This window comes from Aplidium turbinatum, chromosome 5, assembly GCF_918807975.1.
Source record: "Aplidium turbinatum chromosome 5, kaAplTurb1.1, whole genome shotgun sequence".
NCBI lineage: Eukaryota > Metazoa > Chordata > Ascidiacea > Aplousobranchia > Polyclinidae > Aplidium > Aplidium turbinatum.
Window position 1 is genome coordinate 21533937 of NC_137476.1, and position 23416 is coordinate 21557352.

General features: G+C 36.2%; 1 protein-coding gene across 1 annotated transcript; it reads right to left on the reverse strand.

The window, feature by feature from the left end:
• Nucleotides 1-488: 488 nt before the first annotated feature.
• LOC145770315 (uncharacterized) lies at nt 489-15906 on the reverse strand. Its single transcript, XM_082581915.1, has 5 exons — nt 15630-15906; nt 14246-14407; nt 9223-9402; nt 6800-6982; nt 489-4230 (listed from the first exon to the last, which is right to left on the reverse strand). The coding sequence occupies exons 1-5, from the start codon at nt 15898-15900 to the stop codon at nt 4058-4060; spliced, it is 969 nt and encodes a 322-aa protein (XP_082438041.1). The 5' UTR covers nt 15901-15906; the 3' UTR covers nt 489-4057.
• Between the last annotated feature and the right edge of the window lie 7510 nt (nt 15907-23416).

Below are 23416 nucleotides of genomic sequence, written 5' to 3' on the forward strand. Positions count from 1 at the left end.
AAATTATCCCGTGGACACATTTTATACTTTGCAACAGATTGTGACGCTATGAACGTGAAATTTATCTTTCGTTTCTTCTTGTTCTTAAACCTATTTCAATATATTTCATTCATTTATCTTCATCTGTCTCAACTGTCGAACTCAACAGTCGAACATCTGTCGAACTGCTTAGCATTATCGCTATATCTTATTTTAAAACTTAAAAAAGTGCCCTTTTTTCAAAATCTTGCCCCCCAGTCAAAAATCGTTCCGGCGCCCCTGATGGTAGGCTAGCTTAATATCAGTAGTCACTATAATCTAATTACTTTGCACAGAACGAGTTCTAAAAATGTCTCAATTTGGTAAGTCAACTTAAATCTCTAAGTAATCTTTATCTTACCCTATTGAGTTTTAAGGTCAAGATCACCAAAATAAAAAAGATTAAGATCACGACCATCTCTGGCTGTAGCTTAACAAAGATCAAAAAAGTGAACACACTAAACTTTGATCACTTCTTTCAAACTAGGCTTTATTGGAATAAAATGATGATAAAATAAAAAGCGGCTAAATCTGTAAAACAAAAATTAGATGACTAACGTGTTTTCTGCAATAGGCTACCGCTACAGCGGTTTTCGAACTTTTTAGACCACGGACACGTGTTTTTAACAATAAATAGTTACGTCTTACGGACCCCAAGTAGGTTGTTTCGTATCATTAGCAATCCATTGATTGTAGGCTACAAAGAATTAAACATTGTAGTTTATTATCATCCTCTCGAGGATCTCTGCACGTAGGCCTACTCTATAGATCTCCAGTGGACCTCGGGCCTCAGTTGGAAAATTTTTGGGCTACACGATGCTGCAACAACAGTTTCACCAGAGATAAAAAAAAAAATAGATGAATTAGCATTTCGAAAAACAAGGCATAATAGCCTACATTAAATAAACAAGCAACGCTCGATAAATACAGCACCGTGCTCACAAGCACACAACATCCAGGTAGAGAATATTATAATGCTTCAATAACTACAATTCAACTTCAGCAACAGTTTATTTCAACAGCAACCGAAAAATTTATAGTATGAATTTCGGAGATTGGACCTGTTTAGTGATTCAAATTCTCTCTGCAAATGTATTTTACAAATGTCGGGGGAAAGAATAGTTGCAAAAATTGTTTAATTTGAAAATAAAAATAAGCTACATCACAACAACCAACAACAATTGCCAATTTTGCACTAAAAAATAATATTCAGCTACTGCAAATTGGCGCTTTATCAGTCATATACACCGAAAATAAATAGGCTAATACAATTTTGGTAAAGAGGAATTTTCTTCTACCATAAGACGATAAAACCTAGCAACGATATATACGATAGCCTACATAAATTTAACATAATACATATAGGCTACAGTAAAGTAGAAATAAACTATAAATCGCGAACGTTTTCAGCCGTAGTCATGTTACCCTTAGCAAGCAACGAAATTACAGACGTAGGCTACCCATAGCCAGTGCCGGTCTTAGGGTATTTCGGACCCTGTGCGGAACATGCTTTGCGGGCCCCAATTACAATGATCCAATTTAGTAGCGTAGCTAGGTATTTTAAAAGGGAAGGGGGGTCTGACGGCCTGTTCGCCGAAGGCGACACCCAGCGGCGGGGGTCTGGAGGGCTTCCCCAGGAAATCTTTAAAAATTACTTTGAATTTTGGTGCATTCTGGGAGAGCATGTTCAACAAAAATTTGGATGTGAATATTACTGTAAAATGGTGCTGTCCGGTGGCATAGCAAAGGATAAGATCATGTTTTCTTTGGCATTTTTCGGAAATAAAGCTCAGTCTCTATATATGTTTTCTTGTTGCTAATTCCTGGCAGAGATATTTGAATGTTTGGTATTGGCAAAACTCGATACCGTATCGGTACTTGCTTGTGATTCGAATTTTTTCCATTGGAAATGACAAAAATTACTGCATTTTTTTAGTAAATTGCGGGCCCCCAAATTTGCGGACCCTGTGCGATCGCACGGTTTGCACACTCCAAAGACCGGCACTGCCCATAGCCTATCCTATATGAATGGAAAATGCATATCTGATCTGCACAAATATGACTTGAAAAGGAAATGCATAAGATTGAAACTAATAAGGCAGAGGAAATAAGGCTCATCACAATGAATTATTTCATTCTTCCTACTTTACAGAATTTATTTTATTATGGTGCAATGCCGCTCCTAGGTTTTATCGTTTTAGGGTTCAATAAAATAATTAAGTACGGAAAGTATAGGCTATACAACAAGTGGGCTTGATGGCAAAGTGTAAGCTTACATGTCACAAATGTTTTGGCAATACCATTGGCCTAATGAGAATCATATGGTAATGTAGGCTTAGGCTAGACCATCTATATTCCTTATAATCTAACTAAGCAACACAACAACCCATAATCTTATTTAAACATCTTCTGGAAACTTACGCACTACGCACATGATATACTATCCTTGTTTGTAATGTTTTGGATATAAACAGACATAACTTAACAACAACATAAAAATTTAACAAAAAACAATAAGCGAATGTTTTCGTTGAGTCATACAGCCCTTTTCAAGCCTAAGTTATAACAAAATACTTTAAAAGAAATGCTAAAGAATCATACAGTATCACAGCAAAAATATGGTCAAATCTAAACATTTAAGAAACTGCCTTGCTCACGCCGAAATGATAACTGAAAAATTACGAAGCACAACGGGCCAAGTATTTGAGAAGTAAAATTTATTGTTCAGAAAAGGACTCAAGCAGATTACGCAAGATGGACAGAAGCACAGCACGAGATAGTGGCACAAACAAAACAAAATTACGAGAAGCACAAGACGTGATAATTCATTCAAAAACGGTTAAAAGATAGGAAGCCAGCAAATAATTTGAACCCTGAGTTGTCTGAGTTGAAAGACTGAAAATAGTTTTTGAGTTCGGTTTTCACTGCGTCTCCAGTTGAAGAACCTGATTTCCAGAACTTTCTTACAATCACATTTATTGATACGGAATCCAAACGTTTTGCCACAAGTTTGTCCAAATTTATGGCCTTGAAATTTAACGTTAAGATTTTTCTCATCTATAAAACATTTAAAGCTGATTACTATTTTCAGTAAAAGTCTAAAACTCCTTTCCGCCTATGTTCCAACGTGGTGAGTAAGTTCACTAGCTCGCATAATGCGAGTTCGACATACATTGGTATGACCACGCGACAATTGGCGAAGAGAGTGGGGGAGCATTCAAATTTAGCTAATTTTAATAAAAACAGTGCAATTAAAGATCATATTAGACACTGCCAACCGTGTTCAAACAGTAAACCTTCATTGGGGCCCTTCGAAATTGTTCGGAAATGTTTGTCCGAGTTCGACATCAAGATTCAGAGGGCATTGATCATCAAATCTTTCAACGCATGGCTCAACAGGCAATTATTTGCTTGCGGAGCCTCCTATCTTTTAACCGTTTTTGATTGAATTGTCACGTGTTGTGCTTTTCGTCCTTCTCTGAACAATAAATTTTACTTCTCAAATACTTGACCCGTTGTGCTGCGTAATTTTTCAGTTATCATTTTGTGTGAGCAAGGCAGCTTCTCAAATGTTTAGATTTGACCATATTTTACTGTGATACTTTTTGATTCTTTAGCATTTCTTTTAAAATATTTTAAAATCTTTTTCTTATAGGCTTAAAAAGGGCTGTATGACTAGCTGAAAACGTTAGCTTATTGTTTTTTGTTTTTTTTTAATTTTTACAATGTTAAATGTAGTGGTGTTGCTGAGTTATGTCTGGTTATCGTTTAAAAAAGTTACCTCTCTACCCAAAATTGTATTTTGGTTATAAAATAAACAAAACATCTGCCAATACATGATTTTGCTTTAACACAAAAAAATTATGAAACAAAATATATTCGGATTTTTCTATATAGACCTATATATCATTTGGTAACTTAGCAAAAAACGTTGAACAATAAAACTGAAGAGCTATCTACAAACTGTTTTTCAGAAATGGAGTCATGTAGTCTGCAATTGGTATAAAATTTTATAAATTTCTAACAAAGTTTCGCATTTCTAAACTCTATAATGTTCAACCACTTTGTCACTCTTGTCATCAGAGACAAAGAAATGTTTTTTCTTTGCACTTTGATACTTGGCATAAGCATACATAAGTCCACCTGTAAAATTGATCGATTGACCAATCAGAAACGATGTCGTCGGTATGATGCCTCCAATCGCGTAAATACCTAAAATCAGACATTTCAGTCATAAATTGTTCTAACCTGAGGCTGTAATGTATAATTTATTTTCTAACTTATTATATAGCCTACCTGTAAACCAGGAGTTTTCAATCTAGGGGGCGCGAAACGCCGGAAAATCCAGTGTATCGTTTTTGATTCTCTTTTGCAAAAAAAATATTCAAAAGCTGTGTTTTTTCGCAATCGACCATTCTTCAACCTAAGGTTATTCTATTGTGTAAGCTTTGAGAGTGAGACGCTACAAAAGCTTTAACAATAGAAAAGCATTCGATATTTTTAGGGACAATAATTCCTAGATACTGTATCTTTCACCTATAGTTCTTGTAGGTACTTTGCTTTGTGCCAACTAAAGTAAAGTAGAAACCACGCTATGGCAAAAAAGGCAAAGTTATTTGGAATTATATGTCAAATATGAATTTGTGAGTAAACTATCGTTTTAAATGGCATTGAAAAAAATCAGTGTATGGGCTGTTTTGTTTAAAAGTTTTTTCAACAATAGTTCCACGCATTAACAAGCTTGTGAAAAAAATCCAGCACCAACCATCTAACTGAAATTAATTTAAATAAATCTATAATAGATTGTAATAAATTAAACGGTAAAAATGCGAAAATGCAGCTTATTTTCATTATTCTTTCTCCTATAATCTTGTCAAGCTTGATTGTAAATGGAAATAATAATTGGAGGAAGCGTAATAAAGCCGTACATCATTATGAAAAGACATGTTTGGTTTCAGAACTTTGCATCAGAACAGCGAAACGAGACATAACTAGATGTTATCATGAATCAAAATTGGTTATATTTTGCATTAAATATGCTTTTGTTGAATATTTTATGGCGAATCGAGAGGCTGCGTTGATTGCTCTGTGAGGTCGCAGTGCAAAAAAGGTTGAAAAACCCTTAGCCTACAAGGGATGCGAAACTACATTCGCTTTTGGCTTATTCGCCATTTTAGACGGATTATGTTTCTTTTTCTGATTTGAAAAATATTGCACTTTTTATGGGTTAGACTATGCAAGAGTGTCAAGTTAGTATTTAAGTTATATAAGCTTTTTTTTTTAATAAAGCAAGCTGGTAACGAGGTATAAAAGATTGGCAAATTGATCCTTCTAATGTGAAAGGAAAAGCAGAGCTGCGCATACCGTAATGTAACGTCCCTATATTCACTGTGGTACCGTATCTAGTTAATGCTATACCCCAGTGGTTCTTAACCTGGGCGCTACCGCCCCCTAGTGGGCGCTGTTAACTTTTAGAGGGGCGGAAATATTCAGGGGGCGTTATAGGGGGCGCTACATTCAGAAGGTGTAACGATATTTTCCTCACTGCAAATTTGCTTTAGTAGTTCTGCTGGGGGTACGAGAATCCACCGAGGATGATGGGCTATATACAATATAGGGATTGTGTTTAACAAGGGAAGTAGTGATTCTCTCTCAGAGCATTCTATGTTGGCCTATACAGCACAATGCACAACACCATCCGACAAGCGTGGACGTCGGATGGTGTTGTGCATGGCCTTTGTTGTTGATAATGGGCATTGTTTCCCTTTCCTTGTAGTAAGTAAATGGCATTTTGTGGTCAGCTTTTGGCAGGGACAGCGGGCAGGCAGTGCAAGCAAACCATAAGGACTGGTCATAATAATAGTCAGTCAATAATGGTTATTAGTGTAACTCTTACTAACTACTAAAAAATCAGCAGAGATGTGCCTTAAGACTTTTAAGTTAAGAGCCTTAAGGCACATCTGTGCTGATTTTTTAGTATTAAAACTAACATCGGCTTAAACTAGTTTTTTCTTACTAACTAATAACTAATTACTACTGGCTGTAGGCTAGCCTTATAGTCTTGGAAGAAAATGTCATTAGTAGGCTACAGCCCTTATATTATGGTGGGCGCCAGACTATGGAAATCTCTGAAAAGGGGCGCTGGGGAAAAAAAGGTTAAGAACCACTGCTATACCCTAATATAGCTTCCGTACTTGTACAATAGGTCAAATTATTTTTTACAGTCAAATCATTTTTCAAAGTCAAATCATTTCTTTGAAATCAATTCATTTCCTTAGGCGAAGCTTCAAAACAAGATTTATATTTTTTGCAATTGAAATTATAGGTAAATTTGTATGTCTAACCCCGGGGACTAACTCACCATTTACCAACATTGAAAATCAACATTTTGGCCGTTACATGATATTATATAGGAGTGCATAAAAAATCGTTTGTTATAATGCGGTATCAACCATCAAAAAACAAAAATGTAATTAACTTTACTTCTTAAAAGACAATTTTCTTCAATAAGAGTTCATTAAAATCCAAGAAAAACATAAAATTCACTTTGAAATGTTTTTTTTTATTCTCAAACTCTTAAATGTCAGAGCTAAACAACAACCATTTGGCTACTAAGTTAAAAATTGTAATTAGAAGTTCTGGTTGTGTGCTTGGCCATGAACGTTATTTATCAATTTAGTCAGTCAAAGAGATATGTTAGAGCATTTGGCTGGAATTAAAATTGATTGAAAGTACAGCATCTGTAGAAGTTAAATGGTTTAAACTACTTTTTGTTGCTTACCAATCAGAGCTGTAATTCCGCTTTTTAAAACGCCTACGCATGACGTAGTAAGAGCTGAATTAACGGTTGTGCACAAGAACATAGAATAATTCAAAAGGCATCCTGCAAGCACAACTGAGAAAAAGGTTAATAGAAATCGAAAATCATAGAGATGAGGATATTGAAGAAGGTCTGGAAATGTTCCTGAAAAAACAAAACAAAAATTAACGGAGTTCTTCCGTGTTGACATGGAAAGCGTACGGCTAACAAACTACCACTCACAAACTGATCGCTTGTATTATTCGGATTTGCTCTCACTAGTATCCGATTGTAGGCTATAAGTACCCAGGTAGCAAATCATTTTTATTTTACATTGATTTTTGATTCAACCTCTCTACAGGCGTTAAATCAACGTGAAAAAGAATTGGTTTGATTGCAAGGTTGTCGTCGGGTGCATAACCGAGTGGTGAGAGGCGTGGCACGACTTTCGAGAGGGCTCTGACACTTAATTGCATGGCTGAAGATGGTCACGAAGATTGACTTTTTTGTTTTCATGACCAGGTAATTTAAATTTTTAACTATTGAGCTTAAGCTTAGATAGGGCAAGAAAATTTAGAACATGTAGGCTACAACTTACAACACACTTGTGCGATGATTAATATAGTGTGCTACATTCACAATAAAAATCATGCAAAGTTGTAAAAAGCGCTATCAATTTCGTTGTTTATTTCAAACTAGTTGAAGCAAATCAGTATCGCATTCAGGCTTACGCCCGATGGTTAGATTTAAATTAAGTGGACGGGAAGAGAAAGAAGCCAATCTTCCTGTCCACCTTTCAGGCATGTTTTGAACGGCCTGCCGTGAACGTCGCTATAATAGCACCTGGACTAGAAACCAAACGCTGTCATCCAAGATGAGGCCTGAAAAGGATTGCCATATTGGTGGTTTTAAAACCAAATTTAAGAAACTTGGCGTTTTTTTAATGTGTTTGGCATCAAGTTTGAAAAGACAACTTTTTTCAAATACTGATGATGCTTTTCGTAATTGCATTTTGGGCTGATTTTGTCAACAGCATGAATACTTTCAAAGCCCGAGGCATTGCGATTTGCGACTGTGCTATAGTTTAACCTGAAAATTCATAAATTTGCGTCAAAACTGCTAAAAAGGCAATCCTTTTCAAGCCTCATTTTGCGTGGCAGCGTTTCATTTCTAGCCCAGATGCTATGATAGCGACGTCCACGGGCCTGCCAAACAATCAGCCGCAGGCTCTTAAGTGATGTCGAACCGGCGCCCTATCGTGCACCGTACCAGGGCTCTCGCCACTTTGCTGTGCAACCGGCAAGGCAATACCATGTAGCCTAATAATAGCATTACAATTAATATTACATTTTTTGCGATACTATGCGATGCAAAATAATGAGTGATTTGCCAGATAGATACTGTATCGTTTCTGACACTGCTTGGAACGTTCATCTGATGAAAGTGAAAATAAAATCAATGACAAACAGGTTGATTTATTGCTTCACTGACGTTTTGTGCACTACAGCAATGCGCATCCTCAGAGCGAACAATATACAATATGAACTTTACTAAAGTTGTATACTGCAGTACGGTTAAAGACAAGAAAAAATGAAACAAATATTATTTTAAAGCTTAGCCAAAAGATGTGTGAGCGGTTACTTTCCACGTTAAATTACGTAAAAACTTCCAACTTCAAACATAAAGTCGAAGCAGTGGAGACCAACAGGAATTCGAGACGAAATTTTATTTCAAAAACGTTTCCAACTGCGTTCAAATAGGCATGAAGCCTGCGTGTCAAGACAATAAAGATTTGCAGTATAAGCTTTCTGTAATAGATTTCTGTCGTTGCAGTGTTTTGACGTAATGTTGATGAAGCAACTTTCTGCCGTGGTACGTTGATAGAAATTAGTTTCATTTTTCAAAACTTTTGTTTCTGACCAGCTAATTCTGTGATCTTCTTTTGGCATGTGTGAACAAAGAGCTGACTTTTCATCTTCCATTATTTTTTTACAGCTCTGTGATGTTCTTTGACCCAGGAATTTATGCTGCGTTCAGTTTAGCCAATATAGCCTGCGTCACAATCCTTACACGGAATTTCATAAAGATCACCATATCTATTGTGAAAAAGAGTTGGGACTTTTGGAAGTTTTGGTAGTGATAGAATATTGCCGATGATTCGACATGGCTTCATAGCGTCGATAGCGACTTTAACTCCGACGCGATTCAATGCTCATTTTTAATGTTGGAAGTGTTTACGTAATTTAACGTGGAAAGTAACCGCTCACACATCTTTTGGCCAGCCTTTAAAATAATGCTTTTCCTTTCACTTTCAGCAGATGAACGTTGCAACTAGTGTTATAAACGATAATCGTCCTGATGAACACCCAAACTTTTCAGTATTTAAACTATTGTAATCAACTAACCTAAACATAGAAATGCAATTATTGGCATGCAATTGATGCTGTTGACATAAAGAAGGTCGATTGAAGACATTTGTTTTTCGGTGCTATTGTGTTGAAGTAATAATAGATGCAGAGACATCAGCACAGCACTGAAGATACCCATTGCGTAAGATTGAAAATCAAAGTTTACATCTCCAGCAGCTGAAATACAAAATGACAGTTTTTCTTGTTGGCTCTAATCTGATCTATTTGGCTATTGTTATCAATAGAGTATTCTAAAGTTACTACGGAAGAATAATGCCATATTTTGATGCAATTTTCATACTCTTTCGAAAAAATATATAATGCTGTGTATAAAGTTTTCTACAAGTTAAGCACAATTTCCGACCAATTTATTAAGGGCAGTGCTGAAATTGATGTTCCATCAGGAGTGTTAATTTGAAGCACTCAAGTGTAGCCTAATTCCCAGCTTGCGAACTGCAAGCCCTTATTGAATACAAAGAAACTATGTTGATACGCACACAAAAAAGGAAACAAGTTTTTAAAAGCTGCACAAAACCCATCAAGAGCTGTGTCTCCCATACGCTCAAGGACCTTAAAAATATATCTTCTGGTAGCATGTATCCTGCAGGCATGTGGATGAACCACAATAGTCTATGGCTCTATGCCCATGGAACAAGTAAGATATCAACTAACGCTAGATTATAGATAACTAATAAACAAGTGGCTGGTCACCTTGGAAAAGATTGGAGCCTTACCAAGTATATGTTCCATAGTAAACAATGCTAGCTATTAAAACGAAAATGAGTCATGGAGACTGATCAGGGCCCCCTGCTGTGAAGTCCCTTAAAAGCTACAGGGAAGGAGAAACCTCTTCTATGTGCACAGCTGCTCGTGATGATGGCTTATGCCCAAATCCCTCTGGAAGGCATAAGTCTGATGGTAGACTGCTAAATACTAGAAAAAAGGCACTCAAAATAAGAACATGGAATGTAAGAACCCTTTATAAAGCAGGTCGATACGAAAATTTAAAACAAGAGATGTCAGTCATGAACTTTGATTTAATTGGGATAAGTGAAACTAGATGGATAGGTGATGGTAAAGTGACAGAAGATAGATTTGTTTTTGTATATTCAGGAGGAGAACAGCATATGTACGGCGTCGGTATGATAATGAAAAAAGAAATAGCTAACTCAGTCATTGGATATTGGCCAATTTCTAACAGAGTTATGATGATTAAATTGTCTGCAGCACCATTTAATGTAAATATATTACAAATCTATGCACCAACCCAAGAACATACCGATGAAGAGATTGAGTTGTTTTATGAGTCAATAAAGGATGTACTTAAATATACTAAAAGTGGAGAAGTTAATATAGTAATGGGCGATTTTAATGCAATAGTGGGTGATCATCATGAATATCCCACAACTGGTCGTTATGGATTTGGCAATTTAAATGAACGTGGAAGAAGGTTGCTGGAATTTTGTAATCTTAATGATTTAGTAATAGCGAACACTCTTTTTCAACATCCTGCTAGGCGGTTGTATACATGGCAAAGTCCAGGTTATCAATTTCGGAATCAAATTGACTATGTTATGATAAACCAGAGGTTCAGAAATGCAGTAAGACAAGTTAAAACGTATCCAGGATGTGACATAATGTCTGACCACAATCCAGTTGTTATGAAAATCCAAATAAAGCTAAAAAGAGTGAAAAGAACAAATATGTCAGAACATACCGACATGAACATGCTTAAAAATGAACAATATCGAGAGAAATTCAATATTACAGTAAACAATAAATTTGAATTATTACAGCAAACAGAAATTCCTCAAGTAATTGCACAAGAAACTATAGATAGAAGTTGGAATGAAATTAAAGAAACCTTAAATGATGCAGCTACTAACATTCTACCATCAAAGAGGAAAAATATTAAACAGCCTTGGATTACTGAGAAGATACTTGACTTAATGCAACAGAGAAAGAAAAACAAATTCAATAATCACAAGAAATATAAAGCTTTAAATAAGGAAATATCCCAATTATGCAAAGATGCTAAACAAAGGTGGTGGGAAAATCAATGCAGTGAAATAGAACATCTAGAAGCATCTCATAAGTCACTTGAATTACACAATAAAGTTAAACAGCTAACATGTTTGAAGAAAGTTGAACAAGCAAACAGCTGCATCATGGATAGTGGAGGAAAAATGTTATTTCAGGAAGAGGATATAAAGAGTAGATGGGAAGAGTATGTAACAGAATTATATGATGATGATAGAACATGTATGCCTGAAATTACCAATAATGAAGGAGAAGAAATATTGATATCTGAAGTTGAGAAAGCCATTCAAGATCTGAAATGTAATAAAGCTGCAGGAAAGGATAACATTTATCCAGAAATGCTAAAAGCACTCAATGGCATAAGTTTAAAACGCATACACAAATTATGTAATGAAATATATATGACTGGATTTATACCTAAAGAAATGAATGAAACTGTTTTTGTCAGACTACCAAAGAAATCCAAAGCAAAGAACTGCAGTGACTTTAGAACATTAAGTTTGATCAGTCATGTACTGAAAATTTTGTTGAGAATAATTTTATTAAGAAATCGAAAATCTATTGAGAATGAGGTTAACATGACTCAAAGTGGATTTATAACTGGTAAAGGAACACGAGAGGGTATACTTAACTTCAGAACAATTTGTGAGAGTTACAATGCAGTAAATAAAGATGTATATGCATGTTTTATTGATTATGAGAAAGCATTTGATAGAGTTAACCATGAGAAACTGATTCATTGTTTGTCCAATATTGGTATGAATGGCAAAGACTTACGTTTTATTATCAATTTGTACTGGAATCAAAAAGCACTTATTCGCATGGAAAAAGATTTGTCTAAAGGAATTGATATCAAGCGTGGAGTACGCCAAGGATGTGTACTTTCTCCATGTCTTTTTAATTTATATACAGAAATGATTTTTCGATCCATTGATGATATGAGAGGAGTAAAAGTTGGTGGCTTGAATATAACAAATTTACGCTATGCTGATGATACTGTTCTGTTGGCTGAATCACAAGAAGATCTTCAAGAAATATTGGACAATGTTAACTCAATTGGTAAAGAATTTAATATGAAAATCAACGCTAAAAAGACCAAATCAATGATAATCTCAAAATCACCAGACACTTCAGTACTCCAAATTATAATTGACAACGAAATTATACAAAAAGTAAAATCTTTTTCATATCTTGGTCATTTAATAACTGAAGATGAGAGGTGTGACCAAGAAATTCTTAGACGGATAGAAATTGCAAGAACTACATTTGGAAAAATGAAAAATATTTTAACCAATCAACGTTTAAATTTATCAACTCGTCTCAGGATATTAAAATGCTATATTTGGTCGACCCTATTATACAATTCCGAAACTTGGACAATGTCACAAAAAATGGAGAAACGGATCGATGCCTTCGAGCTCTGGACATACAGGCAAATGTTAAAAATTTTATGGAAACAAAAGATCACTAACGATGAAGTACTCTCCAAATTCAATTCAAGCAAAATGCTCTTACAAACAGTCAAAAGAAGAAAATTGAAGTATTTCGGACACACAATAAGGCAAAATTCATTACAAAGATCATTAATAGAAGGGAAGATAAACGGTAAAAGAAGTAAAGGCAGATCAAGAATAATTTGGACAACAAACATCACAAAATGGACAAAATTAACTTATGAATGTGCAGTACGCACAGCTCATGGTCGAGAACAATGGCGCATTGTATCCAACCCTCCATACGAGGAAGGAACAAAATGATGATGATGATGAATAAACAACAAGTTTTCACGTACTGGTAGCCTACATACATCAAAAAGTACAAGCCGGCCTCTCTATTGAAAATGCAGCACAACATAAGTACATTAAGTAGCCTATTTTTGTTACAGCACGAGATTGAAATAGCTACCGTAGCCTACACTAAAATGAATTGTTTAATTGTGTGAAAGGATTACAACAACCAGCCCAGAGAGGTGTGTGCTAAGATTCCTATGAATACGGAGTAAATTTCACAAAAAATGACAAAATAAACATGCGATGATACCCTCAGGTGTTTAAGCTTGTAATGAGAAGATTGTAACCTTTGAAAATATTTAGATTCCATCACATAGAAAACTCAAGCCTATACACACATAAATTCCAAAATTCGAAGTTCTTTATGAAGGCTCGGCTTAAAGCTGATCACAGAAATCAATCTTTTTTCAGATGTCTTTTCAAGGTGTGGTGAGATAAAACAAAATCTATTAGATTTGTTATGCGACAAAAAGTGGTCAAACAGCTTAATTATTTTAAGTGGGCTGAGCTAATCAAAGCAACACTCTAGTCGCTTTAAAACCTGTTGATATATTGTCCGCTTTACCGCTAAAAACATACGCGACAATAAGCAACTTTTATGAGAATAGCCAGTAAGAACAATAAACATGTCCAAACCTACCGAGGCCTACCATGTAGCCAAATTTGTAGTAGCTTGATTTGTGGGTAAATAATAACTTGCATGTAAAGCTGTTGTAATTATGCCCGCAGTGATTCAACAAATGACTACTGTAGAATCACAGATGGGCCTACAGTAAATACTATTATATACTACAATAGCTGGACTTGATGAAGATCAGGATCAAATGATGAAGATCAGAAGATCTTCATCATTTGATCCTGATCTTCATCAAGTGGTGTTAAAAAATAACTTTAGTGACTTTTTTCAGTCCTAACCATAGCCTATTAGCCTTTAAAAAATGGCTAAAATTTTAACAGCGCTTATAGGTAAATGCTTTGTATGATATAATAGTATCGTAAAACGTAGAATGACAAAGAAAATAAGTGAATAAAAGTTTAAAATGATATCCACTTTAAATTTCATTCAAGAAAGAAACACTCTTCCAACAGAACAGTTGCGTGAATTGAAAACTCAACGCAAACTCAAACTAGCCTATATCCTATAACGCGTACGATCGAAATCGAACCCAACAACGGAACCATGAACATACCTGCTACAATCGCTCCAATCGTTATGACTATAGTGGACGTAATGACCTCAAAAGTCGGTCGCTTGGTGAACATAAGATATCCTAGCAGCATGCTTGCAAGAGGGATGCATCGTCTCAGAGCCGAATACATTGGAACGTTCATTCCACTGAGCGCCATTAAAGCTATAAACATCAATAAAAAAAATACTGATGAACTGAAAATTGTAGTTGTTTTTATTATAACATTTAAAAATACGTATAAAATAACTCCGTTGGTTAAGCACTTGAAATTGCGAACAGAGAAACGACAAGAACACAGGGCGCTGGTTTGATTCTCGGAGTATGCGACAGAGCAACTTATTTCAAAGGTAGCTCTTCATTCAGAGCCACCAAATGGATGAAATAATTTAGAGACAATAATATTTCAACATAAATCGGAAACTTCATTTTGCCGATCTCGGTAACCGAGCCTGCGTCCGAGTGGTTCAATGACTTTACCGAGTGGTTCAATGACTTTTCTGTTCTACACATAGACTATGCAAGACTGTCACGATTAACTTTACATAGAAGCTTTCGCAGTCAATGCATAAAGATGTCCACAATCATATAGAAAGGAAGAGCCACAAACAAAAACATTTCAAATTATAAAATGTTTCGTTTCAATGTAAAATTTCTTTACTTGATTTCGGTTAATTCGTTTCGAAACTTTTGTTTTTATTTGTTCATGTTTTTATTGTTCACTTCAAACAAAAACAAAAGACACAAAATATCTGACGCAGAAAGCACACAGCCTCTATCAATTTTAAAGTGGATGGCATTGGTCATGATTATGGAAGAATAAAGGTAGCCTACCGTAGGCTACCAGCAATTCCGGTATAAAAATTTGTAAAACGAAAACATTTCTGCAGTTTTTCGAAACAAAGTGAGATTGTGCTTGGACACATGCTTGGATGCAAAATGAGGCCGCTGTTACCAGGTATGTATTTAAGTAATCACAAGATGTATGGTCTTCGGGCAGTGCCCTTTTCTCTCTTTGCAACCAGCTTAGGTTGCTAAATGAGTTTTTATAAACATTTTTCATGACAACAAAATAAATCGGAACGGGACAATTCAACCACTTTTAAAGGAAAAAAATTAGTTCGAGTTTCACCAACGTGCGTTTCAACCTTGTTCAGTTTTGGAAACTTTGTCGAAGTCTGGTGCAAGTTTAATTGGTGCTGACCTCTTCTTGTTTTCCGGCTAAAAATCTTTTTTCGCTTGCACAAAAGCACACAAAACTCACTTTCACACAATCAAACAGTAAAGCACAATAAAGGTGAGCAAAAACATTAAAAATCCATGAAATTGTATGCAATACCAATATCTCTGCCCTGTCTCAGAAACAAAACTTAAAAAGGCAACTCACCGACAACCGAATTGGCCGAATAAAGAAAGCTTATTAATGCGCAAGACTTCGCTATTTTCCAGTCATATTGCACAAGATTAACTTTTCCCAAAGCTTTCAGAATTCTTAAGCCAAGCACAAGAATTGGTAGCTGACTAAGTAGCATAAAGCTCGGTTGATTAAATGACCAAGTAGTCAGCAAAAACTTGTTGATAAAGTTCATAGATCCAGAGCAGAATCCATAAAGTACAGACGAAAAAAGCATCAGCCCCCCGGAATAATTACTTTTCATGATGCTAAGCCAGCTGCAAGAAAGCAGAAAACTAAAAGAAATATCTAAACAACTACAAACGGTGTAGACCTGTAATAATTAAAATTAAAAGTAAGTTATCGTTTCGTTTAAATTTTTCGAACAATAGTGTGCCACTGCCAACCGTGACAACATGAAAGCATGCCAACCATATCAACCGTTTTACTCATGGAGACAGATGAACCGTGTTGATACGCTATCTGCTTCAGACAGAGATGGCGACTAAATATTATAGCCCAGTGTGCCAATAATAAGACAGTAAACTTGTAACGTTAGGTGCGTTTTTTAGATCTAGCATATGTAGCATAATTATTTGGACTTAGCTGGTTCCAAAACCATGGACTACGGCTGAACAAGTTGCATCATACAGCAAACCTACGTTAAAGTTTGGCGTTTGTGAAAACTATTTGAAAAGTCTTGAATCAATGTTTCTAACCCTACAACCAGATGAGGTCAACGAAAACTTTTCTGTAAGGGTATGAAAAAGTTATGCATAAAATGTTTAGATTGTGTTGTAGTGAGTAGTCAGGTAGTGCTGACGTTAGGAAGATCGCTCCTTCTCAACGTTCCGGTAGATTGCTTAATTTTCAACGTCAGGCTAGAATGTTTGTACGCTGAAAAGTAAGGCAAGGGCTAATTAATTTTATGCTAACCACTGATAAACTTCTTACGTTAAATGAAGACTGTGTGACCCGTGGTCTAACCACTTAAGTATATTTGGCCCTCAAGTGAAAACAATGGGGTTGTGCGACAGGATACCACGAAACCACTAGCGGCGGTACAACTGGGTCCTTCTAGACGAGAACTAGCCTTGCGCAGCATATAGACGATGCGTTGTACAGCGCTTGGTTATGCGTGGGCGAAAGAATAACTTAAAATATGATTCGGATATGCATTGTAGTTATCAAAACATGTTTGTTTTTAGAAGGTTGGAACGCAGAGTGATACAAAAATAAAAAAAACATCTCATAAAGAGAGAATTCCTCAGAATTCCTATAAAGTTGCAAAGTTGTGGAGCCAGTTTCAAGATGTTTTACCCAGTCATCTACCCAGTCATCATAGTAAGACGGGAAACTACGATCAAGTTGTTGTCGCAATAAATTTCGTTTGTTACTTAAGTTTGCACTAACACTTGTTTCATATTTGTTGTTGCTTGTTTTATTTCCGTTATCGAGTACGACATGCTGGTTATACAATAAATAACAAAAAATAATTTAAGTCCACAATTTGGCTACATTCAAGTCATTAGCAAAAGATAATTTTCACTTTAACTCAAGCAGCGCAACACGAGAACGGAAAAGGGAAGATGCGGCAAAACGAGCTGAAAATACATAGAGTTGATCCATACCCTGAAAATTAATGAAACTGTGCTTTCACTAATGTGTAAGAGAAAACTCAGCTCTTTAGTTTCCTTTGATTGTCTTAGCTTCATTAGAGTAAGAAAGAGCTGGTTTGGTGGGTCAAGTTTGCTGCTGGTATAGTTCACGTCATATGCAGCTGGCCCCAAGCAACGCAAGAATAACATAAAGTGATCATAATCATCGAAACCAGTGTAGTAGTTTATGACTTGCTTATTTTCATTGTAATGTTCAATTCTCATTCCAGTTGAAGCGCTTCCTCCGCTATTGTCGTTGCTATCCAGGCTGCACTGAATTGCAACTGAAGTCGCTTTCCTTTTCTTGCAATGAGGTTCCGTTGTACATTCAGCATGATCGATGTTGCATGTAATGCAACAGTAGTCATACTAAACAAACAACCAGCAAGAATGCATTCGTACAAGTGGGCATACCTTCACGGTAATCAGACTGAACAAAATGTTCTGAGCACACACTATCATGCTCGCCAGGCACCCATTTCTTCCCAACTGCTTTCGAAGATGATGATCTTTTAATTGCGGTAATCCATTGTTGTCGCACAGACATATCGTTGGCAAACACATGTCCACCTTTACGATTCGTACAAAGAGGAACACAGAAATACTGTGGCGTTTTAACAGTTATCTATGATTAGCCTATGCTTTAAACCTGTATAATACAGCTTGCTGTGTAAGGCAAAAGTGCAGTAGCATGACAAACACAGAACAATGCAAGAAAAATTGATTGATGTGATGAATGCTGATAATTTTGAAGAAAATGTTGCTTATTTAACTGACATGTTTACGGAGTTAAATCATCTCAATTTATTATTACAAGGAAGAGACAGCACAATCATAGACTTCAAGGACATTATTAAAGGATTATAGCTACAAAAACTGCTCTGTCTCCCTCTCTGCCTGTCACCACAAGTCGATACCTTGTCATGCAATGTGTTCGAAAAGCCTGTTTACTTATTTGCTTTTGCTTTTATAGCCACAGCAACGTTAAATCAAGCCTAAAATGTATCAAGCTTTGTAATATGCACCTTCTTACCCTCACATCAACACAACACTGCACTCCCATCCCACCCATATCAGCTGCACGCGCGTTACGCAAAGCGTGCTAAAGCTTGAAGCAATCACTGCGAGCGTGTTGCTAGGACCCAGTTGTAGCGCCACCGAGTGGATCGCACAACCCCATTGCGTCCTCTTGCTTCAGACGGCAGTTTTATTGGACGTAATTTAAACAGGTGAAATTCGATGCAAAAGAAAGTTAACAATGTTTAAGCAACAAGCCTAAATAAACAATACTAGGCTACCACTACCACCAGACCAAACACTTTCCAAAAATAAATGATGCTCAATTGGATGCTGAAAATTTTTTTTACGAAACATTTAATGTTAGCTTTATGAATATCAAATATCTCATATTTTGTGCTGGCAGTAGCGTAACTACCCTCGTTCAATCGCAATGCAGGCTAAGTTTGCATTATTCATCTGCAGCCTATGGTACATTGGCCTACGCTACGTAGGGGAGAGTGGGGCTAGTCGGAAAGATTTTTTTTTAAAGTGAAATTTAAAACAATTGGTGCATAACCTGACAACTTGAAGCGGCTTAAATTATCACCTATGGTGTACTCTATCATACAACCAAAAATAAGTATTGAGTCAATTAAGCTTTTAATAAAAATTTAAAATAAACAAACATACAATTGATTTTTCAACTAACCCCATGCCTGGGGTTAGTTGAAAAACGTCAGTTTAATGCCCACTAATGAACTGGATACTATTTTTTCAACCAACAAACATTTACATGGGGTTGTAAGCAAATATGTTAACTTGCTAATCAAAATGCAATGAATTCTACATCAAATCATCGTAAAAACATTTTTTAATAAACACATTGTTAAAACTTGTGATGCCGCATATATAGCACTTTCCAAGTTATTCAAATTAAAATTTTACAATGTATGTCTGCTTAAAACAAGTACATTGGAGCTTATACTACTTATTATCATACCACGACGATATACTCGTATCATACTACATAGTCATACCGTTATCAAAACGTTTTCCAACTAACCCCACCCACTATTTTCCAACTAGCCCCATTAACATATGACAAACTATTTTATTAAAATATTGAAGCATGGTGCGTTGGACTAAAATTTGTTTATTTCTTAGTGTTGTAGAACATCTACAGCTGACACACACCAAAAAACTTCTGCCTATCTTTAACGATATCAACGCATAAGATGTTTTTCAATACGCCAAAAATTTTACTTCTAAAGTAAGAAAATACAAAATTGTCAGCCAAACAGGTATACCTTGACTCAACAAATCGAAACTAACATGGATTATGTGTTTTTATAAACTACTTCACATGTTGGAAATAAATATTTAAAAAAGTTATCGAGAGTTAAAAAAATGACCATTTTTCAACTAACCCCGCCTTCCAACTAACCCCACTCTCCCCTATACTCGATTGCAGGACAGTTAAATTCGTAAAGTTGTTATACTCTCTGAATTAAGTTAGAAATCATTATAAGGTCAATCAAACATGCTGAGTAGGCTACTTATCAATTGCTGACAGATGACATCAGAGTTGTTATTTCTAAAACTTATATATTTAAAAACAAGCTTCAGGAAAAATATCAGAACATGTCGTTTGTTGTTAAACTGAACAAACTACGATGGGTGCAGTTAGTGGCGTATTTAGAAAGTTTCTTAGGGGGGGCCAAGACATTGTGTCAGTCAGCTGCGTAGCGGCTGAGCGGCTGACTGGGCGGCTGGATGCCAATGGGGGTCTCGGAGTAGTACACACGGGGTAGTCTCAATGGTAGTAGCCGACACAGAAAGCTCAAATTCGGTGAAAATGGATGGCTGTTAATCGGTTCAAATTTTTTCTATTTGGGTTAAAATTAGATTTTTTGACCCTTTTAATAGGGGTGGGGTATACCAAAATGTCATATGATGCGTCAGAACGGGGGGAGGAGGTTAGATGAAACCGTCAGAATACTGTCAGGTAGAGGAGTCCAGAATCAAGAGCGAATCCGTAGAAGTAAGTTACTGTTCCAATCAATGAACCAACAAAAGATATCATCACTTCAGAACATAAACAATAAGTTAGTCCTTCCGACCTCGAATACCTTTTGAAAATTCTCGGCGATTTGCAACGACAATTTACAGTTCCATGCGATGGCTGCGCTTGGAAAATATATCAATAACTGCATCATACTCGAGTAGAATATCCTGGTTTAAATACATCTAAGCTAAACCATCCAAACGTGGCTCGGCCATGGTCGTGCGGTAATAATTTTTCAGGTAGGCTACTTTAGTGAACTGAAACATGGCTCATTGGAGGCAATTGTAATTGGAAGCGTAGCAAAGATTCGAAATAATTTATGGGTAATCGGATTAGTGTCGAGTTGTTCAGCAGCTTGACACGCATCCAGAAGAGTTGCAGGTCGTTTATCCACAGAAACTGCAAGCCAATTTGCTCTCCATCTTCGCAACTCAATGGCATTGAGTTGTTGAACCAAAGCAATTGCTTGGTTCAACATCCAGCATTTCATGGTAGAAGTCGAAAATCTCGTCGATCGGCAGTCCTCATCTTCATGAATCAATGACGGCAGAAATGTGCTGACTTTAAAAGCTAGCGAGCAGTGCTCATTAAATCTCTCGTGAATTAGTGCCATGCAATTGTCAAGAAAAGGAAGAAAAACTGTTTGTTTAAAATAGATCTCCCCAGTTTCAGCTGGAATGTTAGGTTGATGTTGTTGTCTAGGTGCTCTCCGGGGCATTCGGATTTCTTCGCCAAAAACTGAGCAAGCCTTGCCAAAAAGTTGGTGAAAAAGCCTATTATCGCCCCTTAGGTCTTGCAACACAGTTAGTACGTAGCTTCTAACATTCACCATTGCAGAATTCAACGTAGCCTAGCCTATGTGTAACTTAGGTCCTTGCAGGAGCTTATTTGTGGTGGTGCAACACCATTAGACGAGCCGCCACTGTATGCAGTGTATACTAGTGATTGCTTGCTTAATTAAATATTTTTAACTTACTGTAATCAAGATTAAACTAGAAGTTGATTTGGAAACTCAGAATAATATTGAAAAATTGTATCGCAAAAAGTAGCCTATACCCCCCCGCCCCTCTCGCGCTAGGATGAATCATCCAAGCAATTATGTCTTCTGCTACAACTTTTTTTTGCAAAATTTGTAACTTACATATTTTTATTTTTTTTACCTGATCATTAGGGGGGGCCATCGCCCCTTATCCTCCCCCCTAAATACGCTACTGGGTGCAGTGGTGTAGCATCATCACCTGCCACCCTTGGATATTTGAACAAATTGCCCCCTCCTCTCCCCTCCTTCGTAAGTTACAGTTACCACCACTTTATTAAAAGTATAGTAGGTAGGTTAACGCAACCAAAAAAATTGTAACGCAAAAATACCCTACAGACACAAAACAGTCTATGGTCGTCTATTGGAATTCTTACTACAACGCTGAATAATTTTCAAATTAGAGATTTTATTTTTCTAAACAACTCAAATATCATTAAATGCAAAATATGAATTACTGTACCGCACACATTGCTGCGTTATTAGACTTACCCTTACCAACTTTTCATGACCAACTTAACAATCTCATCAGATATATCTGACCTAAAGATGGATATCATACTTGCCAAAGGCATTTTACAACAGCCATATTTAAAGCGTGTTGGCTGAATGCGAAACCGGTTTGACCATTTTGCGACATCTGGTTATATTACTTTGAATATCACTGTAGTAGTTGCGTTTAAATAAAAAAAAAAAAAAAACCTTTACTAAGTGAATGATAAATATGCTAAGCTAAAAGGAAATGTAGCCTGCGGTGAATATCATAAAGCCTTTTTTAAATTAAAATATTTTGTTACAAGTCATTTCTTGATCAGTTTAGCTACCGTACCGAAAAATTCAAACAGCAGCAGAAACAAAAATTGAAAATAAATACTTTCATGGAATATTGGTAATAGCCTACATGGGAAAATATATGTTTTAACGAGGCCAGTGCTACTCAAACTTTTTAATACTGCGTACTGGCACAGGTCTTATGGTCGTCGTCGTCGTGTGAGCCTCTGGGGCCGAGGGTCTATTCTTTTACCACCCCAGATTCACGATGTTCCCGGACTAAGCTAGAATCCAGTCTTTTTTTTCATCATCCAAGACACGCAGACCTTCCGCTTCATTAGGTGGCTTGAAAATAGTACAATCGTTGATGATGTGGTTTGCGGTCTGTTCCTCAGCACCACACAACGAAGGGGGCTTCCTCTTTGCAACAGCGTAGTTGTCAAGGAAGTAATTTATTTCTGCAATCAGGTTTAGCAATTTATTTCTGTGTGGGCTATGCTATGTAAGTGGACTTGAATGGGTGGCAAAATTTGATAAGACCCTCTGTGGCAGAAAAACGTTTGCTAGACTCCTTTCATTGTTTACATCTTATGTTTTTTTATATCTATATACATTGCTATGTAGAAGGCGATGCATAGGCTATGCAATGCGAATAAGTTATAACCAATAAAGTAGCCTGTTTGTTTATTGTGGTGATCTGTTTTTTGCAAGTGGTCTTAAGTTGCTTACTAGTGAAGGCTATACCAGTTTAAACCTATTCATTATTCTGCAGGAAATGCGCAAGTAATGTTTAAAACTACATAGTGGCGCGATTTAAGTAAATCCGTCATTATTTTATACATTTACCTGTTTTGAAATTTGTGGTTTAGCCAAAAATTTATTGGAGGAGAATTGTTGTTCATTTTAGTTTGAATCACATGATTGCTATTTACACATGTTTTAATTGTAACATATAGTCTGAAATGACTTCAAAGATTTGACTTCATTTATAGCTTAATTATTAATACAAACAAACAAGCAATTTATGGACGCAATAACAACGAAAGATGACGTCGAAGTTGTGGTTTTTGCAATGCAAATGCGTCATAATTTTTGTTAGAGATAAGGTGGCTCTGTTTGTTGTTCCATGAATTGAGATTGATATCCACGCAACGTGTTTTTATGCTGTGGTTTATGTTCCTCTCTGTTAAAAAAAACAACCTAGTTGCCGTATGTTTCTTATTTTGATTCCTTTGAAATGTGGTTGTGTGTT

Bases quoted from the DNA above. Each gene is read 5' to 3' on its own strand.
- LOC145770315 (XM_082581915.1), bottom strand. From the start codon at position 15,900: ATGAAAAGTAATTATTCCGGGGGGCTGATGCTTTTTTCGTCTGTACTT. The intron at 9,403-14,245 runs GTATGTTCATGG...TTTGTATTTCAG, and splicing joins GATTGGAGCGATTGTAGCAG to CTGCTGGAGATGTAAACTTT. The intron at 4,231-6,799 runs GTAAGCAACAAA...GTCTGATTTTAG, and splicing joins CGGAATTACAGCTCTGATTG to GTATTTACGCGATTGGAGGC.